This window comes from Haliotis cracherodii, unplaced genomic scaffold (assembly GCF_022045235.1).
Source record: "Haliotis cracherodii isolate W230 unplaced genomic scaffold, xgHalCrac1.p SCAF_18, whole genome shotgun sequence".
Lineage (NCBI taxonomy): Eukaryota > Metazoa > Mollusca > Gastropoda > Lepetellida > Haliotidae > Haliotis > Haliotis cracherodii.
The window spans coordinates 13,126,954-13,136,322 of NW_027266273.1; the positions used below are offsets into that span (position 1 = coordinate 13,126,954).

A 9,369-nucleotide genomic window follows, 5' to 3' on the forward strand; every position below is an offset into this window, starting at 1 on the left:
ATACCTATCATTGAGTCAATGTTCCTTTAAGTCCACTACTAGTATGGCAAAAGACAAGGTGATAAAAACTAAAACCTAGGGAACTCCCTCACAGCAAACAACAACAAATGAATGCCTCTATCTCAGTCTCAAAACAGTAAGTCCTTATCATATTCTTAAGAATCTTGTGAAATCTATCTAAAGCTCCTTGAGATTCAGGGTGATATGCACGAGGCTTAACCTGAATTATGCCTAACTGGTGCACAGCTTGTTGTAAAACACCTAACATGAAAATAGAACCCTGATCTGACTGTATAATCTTAGCAAACCAACCATGGTGAAGAAATTTATCAAAGCCTTGATTATAACCTGAGCTGTAAGTTTCCCAATTGAAATCTTGTGGAAGCACACATGGTAGTAAACATGTACTGATTTCCTGACTTAGTTTTAGGCAAAGGGCCAATACAATCAATGATAACCCTGCTGGAAGGTACTTCAAAGGCTGGACTGGGTTTAAAAGATGCTACTGGGATCTTTTCTGATTAGGTTTGCCAACCATTTGACACGCATGGCATGTTTTGCAAATTCAGTCACATCATGCTGCAAATTAGGCCAAAATGGGACAGAATTTTGTCACAAGTTTTGTTTATCTGCCAAAGGAGTTTCATGTGCCAAACTCAAAACATGCTTTCGATATGAATTTGGAAGGACAATTTGATGGACGACCTTCCGTTCATTATCAGCAGGTACATTTGGCGGCCTGCATGCCCTCATCAAAACGCTACCCTTAAAATAATAGCAAAGTGGAACCATGTCAGCTTCTTCTGAAGAGAGTAATTGCCCCGTTGGCAAGAGCTTTGGGTTATGGGCCCTTCCCCTTTAACTTAACTTACAGCTCCCTACCCAGAACTGGTTCCTCAACAGCCAAACTGTCAGAATGTTTGCACTCTCCCTCCAAGATTTAGACAGGTCAAGTGAATGATCCATAACAGTGCCAGCCAAATCATAACTGGAGTAATTCTCAGAGGAACTTCCCATCATCAACATAGCACAAGTCACAACCCACAAAGGACTTATGCCTTGAATTTCTTATTTAAGATTTTCAGTACTTTCGGAAGTGCTAGGCTCAAGACCAGTAACAGGATCAGGCAAACATCTTCCCATCTTCAGCCATATCTTACAAACTCGTACGCAAAGTTATGTATACATTATAATTTCTACACAATTATGGATTTGTAAATGCCTAAATGTACAACCAAGTAACGTTAATGGTTGTTTTCTTTCAGCGGAGGCTTCTACGACCACGGTAACTACGACCACGGCAACTACAACCTCGGTGCTTACAACGACTACAACAACCATGCCTTCAATTCCGGGACCAGACGTCGCCACCAAAACGTTCCGTATGCGACTATTTTCAAATCTTTTTTGGCGCTACCTACTCTGTGCATTTAGAGCTCGTGTTTGATCGTAGATATTCTCTGAAACGTGGACGTGCTCGTGTTTGGCCGGTCACCGATACATCACATTATATGTGAGGTGAGGTGAAATGGGGTCGCGTCCAAAATTATTGCACTTATATAGCGACGTGTACGCACGTGAGTGTGTATGGTTGCTTGTGCTTACCCACTGAGATACTATGCCGTAGTTTAACACGAATACCCCAGTCTGCTTCAGGGGCGGTCGGGTAGCCTAGTGGTTAAAGCGTTCGCTTGTCACGCCGAAGACCCGGGTTCGAATCCCGACATGGGTACAATGTGTGAAGCCCATTTCTTGTGTCCCCCCGCCGTGATATTGCTGGAATATTGCTAAAAGCGTCGTAAAACCAAACTCACTCACTCACTCTGCTTCAGTATACTGACTCCTAGCCGACCAGTCCTTGTTTTAGCCCCTTAATGCCGAACGCCAGGCAGGGTAACAAGTACCCTAAACCATCTGTTTTGGTCCGGGCGTCACTTTATATGGGATCACATAGAGTGCCAGTGTCGTGCTAGAGTGCCAGAGTGTTGTTGCTGTTGCTAAAGTATATAAAACTCGGCGTATTTGGTCTAATGCAATGAAGGTAGTTTTTTAGACAAAAATAATCTGTTTTGTATTGTAGATTGGTAAATGTATTTAACAATAGAACGTGCTTCCTTTGAGAGGTAACTTGATATTTAGTCGCGATCCGGGATAGAATAGATCTTCAGCAATCAATGCTTGCCGTGAAATGCGACTTTGTTTGTCGTTAGAGGCGACTTACGGTATCGGGTGGTCAGGCTCGATGACTTGGTTGATGCATGTCATCGTATCCCAGTTGCGTGGATCGATGCTCATGATGTCACCCAGGAGATTGTCTGGTCCAGACTTGATTATTTACAGACCGCTGTCATATAGCTTGAATATTGCTGAGTGCGGCGTTAAAAAACAAACAAACAAAATGATGTTACTGTCAGGAGATTGAAAGTTTAATTTAGTTAAAACAGAGAGTTGTAAAATTGTTTGTACGGTCTTCATTCTCAGGGACCCCTTGCACACAACGGTGTGTCCGCACCGACATAGTGGCCTCAGAATGTGGTGGTTCAACGCGGCCCGAAGCGTGTACCATGCTCGAGGATCCCACGTTAGATGGTCAATACACCTGCTGTACAGGTTAATACAGGTATGGAATACACTTCACGTAAAGGTTTATTGTAAGATCCATTTAACAAATTTCGCTTCGTAAATCAGACTTACTTCACTGTTTTTGTGATTCGACAAAGACGATAGACAATATGGCCCTGATCAGTCTCGTGTTCATACTATACGCACTGCTGACATATCCTGTCAAGCAACGTATTGGAAAGCAAATCCAGTTAAAGCGTACGGGACATTATTTTAATTTTGGGTTTTGTTGATAGCAGCTTCTCAACTATCAACATTTCGCCAATGACTTAACTTCATAACCGAACACTACACATGAATGAGAGCGGGTCTGGTAATCACTTTGAATTCAAATACAGTAAACTACGGTTATAACGAACTCAAAAATACGTATAGTTGGTAATAACCGTAGCTCGTTATAAGCATATATATATATATATATATATATATATATATATATATACACAAATGACGGAGTCTAAAAAATATGTTAGTTATATCGGTCAGTTCGTTATAAGCATGTTTGTTATAATAGCAATTAGAGTAAATATTTGAACAAGATATAATATATAAAGAACAATATAGTTCAAATTACTATGATGGAGTACATCATTTATTAAAACGTAGGTTATTAAAATGTAGAAGACACGTGAAGATCCAGGGTAGAATAGGTCTTCAGCAACATATGCTTACCGTAAAAGGCGACTAACTATGCGTGTCGTAAGAGGAGACCGGATCGGGTGGTCATGCTCGCTGATTTGGTTGATGCATGTCATCGATCCCAATTGGGTGGATTGATACGACTGATGTCTGGACCAGACTCGATTATTACAGACCGCCGTCATACAGTTGGAATATTGCTGAGTGCGGCGTTAGACAGATTATTCAATACATAATACATAGGCATAATTTGGTACGTGATGTACATGGTTGGATGTTAAATTAAGTTACACACTTCTCACCATGGATCATATCAGGAAGTTTAGCAGTGTTATCCTTTAGTCTCTGCTTAAATAAATATAGAAATAACTGCGGGTCTCTTGGGAAATTCATGCATATGAAAAGCCTTATGCATAATAGATTTCTTACATCTGAAACCATTTTGTAACACTGATATGGTTATATACCAGGCACCATTCTAAGTAACTTAAGCCAATACTTAACTAACCTTAATTGGCTGGCTACAAAAAGATCACTACGTCCTGTTTCACCAGTAAATCATAAGACCTATACATTTATAGTAAGTGACTACACTCAAAGAAGACGAACAAAAAAACATTTTCATGTTTTGCAACAATACCACCATTTCTAAAAACTACAGCATTGGTTTTATTAAGACTTACTTCAAGACTCCATTCAATCTCATTAAAATCAGATCTTAGTTCTCGCTACCGCTAAACAAAGATCTGAGGACATCCCATTACGTGTCACGTCAGACCGACCTTGCGCGAACTTTGACCGACCAATGGAATGACCAATCAGAAGGCAGCTTTCTCGTGCTTTACGGCGCTAATTTCAAATTTGCAACTACGCTTCGAAACATATTTTGACAAATACTCGATTACAAACTTGAAACCTGAACTCAAAAAAACATTCTGGAATAGCTAATAGATGGTCTAGATTGTAAGGATTCGTTCGTTAAACCCGTAAATATCTTTCGGAATACCCCATGTTAAAGTTTTCGAGGTTGTATGATTAGAAATCATATTCCGTCACTTTAATAATCTGGTAAGCGACGCTCTGATTGGCCGGATGAAAGGTCGTTCTGACGTGACCCCTAATGGGATGTCTTCAGATCTTTGTTCAGCGGCACACTGTATCACACTGTAACACATTTAACTGTTTTAGCCACTTGCAACATCTGACAGATGCATATATGTTTTGCAAAAGTACAAACATTTACCACACCAATTATTTATAAGTAAATACATAACTTTTTTCCTACTAACATAGTCAAACGTTTTTTTAAAGTCAATAAATCCAAAATAAAAGCGACCTCTGGTTTTGCACAAATAAAATGACGTCCAAAAGCAACTTTTCCAGAGTTTGAAATCACTCTTGCTCAAATGCAACAAAACATACATGCATGAAGTTAAGTGTATTAAGAAGATCAATATATCAACATAATCAACACTGAAAATGACAATCATACCGCGACCGAGAATGACGTCAGAGCCCCCCAAAGTTGGGTGTGGTACAAATCTTGAGCTTTCAGAATCATGGACAATAGGCAGAGTACATAAACAATCGCTCACGTTCAAAACAAGTCATTAGTAGAGTGTGTGAACACCAAATGCCTCAATACACGCAAAAGCTCTTCGACGCACAGAAAAAGTCAGTCGTCTGATGAGGTCACGTGGGATTTGACGCCATTCTTCTTGGAGGGCCAAGATCTGTTCTTGCCGGTTGGCTGGAGAGTGTGGTCGTTGTCGAACACGACGATCTATGAAGTCCCAGAGGTGTTCTATGGGGGACATGTCGGGTGAGCGTGCAGGCCACGGCGGGACGTTGACGTTGTTGGCTGCGAGGAAGTTAGTCACAATTCTGGCTGTATGGGCTCTAGCGTTGTCGTGCTGATAAATGACACCACGTGGCTGCTATTGGAGAAATGGTAGGGCAACTGGACGAAAATGTTATCCATGTAACGCTGAGCTGTCAAGTTTCCGTCAACGATGACCAGCGGTGTCCTCTCCTGCCCACAGATCCCTCCCCACACCATGACACTCCCTCCACCATATGGTACGACCTCCTGCATGCAACACGCCGCCGTTCGTTCACCCCTTCAGCGGTAAACACGTTGTCTTCCATCAGCCCTAAACATACAGAATCGACTTTCGTCAGTGAAGACAACCCTCTGCCAGTCACGTCGTTGCCAACGTCGTACAGTCCGGGCCCATCTCAATCGCAGACGACGATGTTGCGCTGTCAATAGCTGTCCTCTGTATGGTCTAAAAGCTCTGATTTCATGAGCCCTGAGTCTCCTGGCCACTATGTGTCAACTAACCGTGTGACCTAAGGCATTTGTCGCCGATGACGTCACTGTCAGGAAGCGATTTCGGAGGTGCAAGGTACGCAAGTACCGGTCATCATTGGGCGTGGTCACCCTGGGTCTGCCTGTTCTTGGCCTGTCAGCGGTCCGCCCTGTCTGTCTGTAACGTTGCATCAAGTTGGTAACGGCAACACGGGAACCAACGAAGGTTCGAGCAATATAGGCGTGGGTGGCTCCCATCTGTACCATACCCAAGCCTTGTTCACGTTGTTCGACTGTGAGTCGTGGCATTTCTTTTGTGTTTTTTTATCACTGCGGATGTCTGACTGGCCGTTGCAATCGTGTTATACCCTTACCCGCACGTGTATTTGCAGTTGTCAGTGGTGCACGTGTTTTTCATTTTTTCGCGTGTTATCTCGCAAACATGTAAAGGAGGACTAACATTTTCTGCATACACTATTGTTGTATTTAGGTCATGTGTTTTAGATAGACTTCATCGACAAAAATTATACTTGTCTGAAATTTATATTTTCAGTTGGTAAAGTTTCTTTTGGACGTCAGTTTATTTAGAACAAAGAGGTTGTAAAACAAGCAAGTTATCAACAGAAGAGTAGTTCGGCCGGAACCCTACTTGAGAATCATTAACTTCCATCCATATTCATACAGCCATACATAGCCTTCATTAATTTATTTATTTACTTTTTGTCATTATTCTTATTAAGCCTTGCTAAAAGTCTTGCTAAACATAGTGAATTTCCTCTCAGGGTCGATCTGGGTGATTACGAGAGAATCAGTGTGTTACACATGTATTCCGTATGCGGAATGACGGAGTTCTGTCTATCTTCTAAGGTGTAACAAACTAAAATGGAATTAACCATACACAAATACATTCCCGTGACCATGAAGAGGTTTCTAATAGTTTTAATTCCTCCGGTGGCTCATCAGAAATGTCAACGGCTTGACAATTAGAAGGATTGGCGTTCGTATCCAAGATTGAAACAGATTTCTCACCCCTTTGAAAACGTATTTAAGGTGCACAGTCCAAAATGAGACAGAGAAGTGAATGGGTCAAAACGCCTACATTTGACATAAAAACATCCATTGGGCGGGTTGCCTGTGATTTTGTATCGACATTAGATAGTTTCCAGCTACAGCTACGAACAAAACCACATGGATTGTTTTAAGGAAAAAAGCCTTGCAACAATGTATATTTGGTGGGGGAATTTTCTGTCTTTTTTTCAACAGTCTGAAGCATAATTATTTTTTTGAAAGAATTTTCAATTTATTTTTTTCCGATTCATTCACACTTTTTATTGTGTTACATTCCCACTGAAACTACAAGGCTGAAAACGGTGATGAAACTTTGTATGAATGATCCCACCTATGGTGTATCTAAAACTGCTCACAAAATCCTCACCGGCTTTAACATGGCCCAATTATTTCAACTCAATCCAGGTGAGCTACAGTGCCACCCTGATGCTTGTATATAAAATATTTATTTTGATTTTCAGAGGACATATCAACAGGGGATCCTGAACTCCACCATATCAACAGAAAGTGTACAATTAAGACAAAACGGTTGCTTGTCAAAGATCATATATCAATTGACTAATATGTATTTCAAACCTTCGAAATAAAAATAAATTGATCGTGGAGCAATTTGCTTTCTGTCTTCAAAACAATAAAATAAATCAAGACGGTATAACGTTTCTTGTATCTGACTTGTTCTCTGATAATATATGTATCATTTAGAACATTTGGTTCGGATGACAAACAGATAAAGTATGATACATTAGCATTGCAGCTGAGTTTTCCATGGGTTCAAGACGTGCTGTTCTTAAAGTGTAGATATCATGAAAAATTATAGCAATAGACTTTTCGTACATCATTATGTAGCAAGTGTGATGTACGTTACGATGGCCGAGAAAATCAGCGTGAATGTAAACTTAGCGATATTGCGCATAATTAAACGTACTTATTTTGAGGTCAATATTTGTAACAACCCGCGAATCTTAACGGCGATAACGAGGGGGCGTGGTTTAAATAGCACGGCCGGTGTGACATTGAAAATGGACCCGCGTTGAAAAGTGACCCGGGAGTCAGTATTCAACGTTGAAAACATACCCGGTCTCAGTTTTCAACAGACCCGGATCACTTTTCAACAGTTGAAAAGTGACCCTGTCAGCTTACCAAGTCGTTAAATAGTGACCCCGGCCTCGCGTTGAAAAGTGACTCCGTTGAATTATGACTTGTGGTTTATTCTGCTTTCCAGAAGACTTTGGCAACATGTCTAAATTGGTGCAAATATTTATCAGTGTGTTCGTGATGAGGGTTGGAGGTGACACGCATTTATAGGCATGTGTTAACGTATACATATAAAAATTGCCATGGTTCCTGGCTTTAGAAATGGTTGTCACGATATGGCTGAAATATTGCCGATGTGACGTGAAGCATTAACTCACTCACCCACTTTAGAAATGTCCAATTTTAGGAGCGTGGGATCCATCCACCCCCTTCTACTCAATACGTGCCTATACCTGCTAATCTACCAGAAAATTATTTGTCTCGGTGTTGTCCCGAAGTCTAAAATAGACATAATTTTGATATTCGAGAGTTCAGTGATGGTCATGGGTTTATGAATTCAAATATGTTCGAAAGTTGAGGATCAATGCACCAAGTGAGTGAGTGAGTGAGTATGGTTTTACGCCGTTTTAAGCAATATTCCAGCACAGCACGGCGGGGGACACGAGAAATGGGCTTCACACATTGTACCCATATCGGGAATCGAACCCGGGTCTTCGGCGTGGCGAGCAAACGCTTTAACCACTAGGCTACCCGACCGCCCCCAAAGCACCAAGTACTTCAGACATGTCGGTGCTGTGTAGAAAACAAGACATATACATTTTGCCATCGTTTTATTGAATGAATGATCTCAACTGTCCTGTCTGGAAGTAACATGTCGTGTGAGTGAGTTGGGTTTAAAGTCGCTTTAACAGTATTAAGGCGTGTCAGCTTAATGTGGGAGGAAAGCCCGAAGTGATGCAGGTCTCAGACGTTTACCACTTCGGTGAAACTCACGAGCACGGGTATGGTGCTGACAAACCTAGAAACATAATCGGGGCGAACCAGGAGTCGAACCCACAATCATAGGTTTCTGGCGTGCTAAAGGGACTCAACTCTGCACAGCGAATCGCGGCGCCTTATTCGACTGGGCCACCCGTGCCCGCAGTCCAACCGAGATATAACTCCGACATTCCAGCTTTGTTCGTCATAGTGGAGACTGGACTTTTATAGTTAGTTAGCTCCCTTGCCTAGTGTAGGTGGGTAATGGTGTCTCCAAGAAATCGATGAAGACGGGAATACTGCCACTTGGGAACACAAGCAAATATTACTATATTATTGTGAGTTCGTTTGTTTGTTTGTTGCTTAACGCCACACTCAGCAATATTCAAGCTATATGACGGCGGTCTGTAAATAATAGAGTGTGGACCAGACAATCCAGTGACTGACATCAAGAGCATCGATCCACGCAATTGGGATACGATGACATGTATCAACCAAGTCAACGAGCCTAACCACCCGATCCCGTTAGTCGCCTCTTACGACAAGCATGGTCGCCTTTTACAGCAAGGATTGGTTGCTGAAGAGCTCTTCAACCCCGGATCTTCACGGGTCATATAATTCAGTGAGCTTTAATACTGGTTGGTGATTACGATAGAGACAATGTGTGCATGTCCCATAAAGAGACAAAGATACTCTACTGCAACACTATGTGCAGA

General features: G+C 41.6%; 1 protein-coding gene across 6 annotated transcripts in view; it reads left to right on the forward strand.

The window, feature by feature from the left end:
• Positions 1 to 7,273, forward strand: part of LOC139465781 (uncharacterized) — an 81,033-nt gene extending 73,760 nt beyond the window's left edge. For all 6 annotated transcript variants that reach the window (XM_071247684.1, XM_071247683.1, XM_071247685.1 and 3 more), the window contains exons 3-5: positions 1,266 to 1,382; positions 2,482 to 2,620; positions 7,102 to 7,273. In XM_071247684.1, coding sequence (XP_071103785.1) covers positions 1,266 to 1,382; positions 2,482 to 2,615 — 251 coding nt within the window. In that variant the 3' untranslated portion in view covers positions 2,616 to 2,620; positions 7,102 to 7,273. The remainder of the gene's footprint in view (positions 1 to 1,265; positions 1,383 to 2,481; positions 2,621 to 7,101) is intronic.
• Positions 7,274 to 9,369: the final 2,096 nt, after the last annotated feature.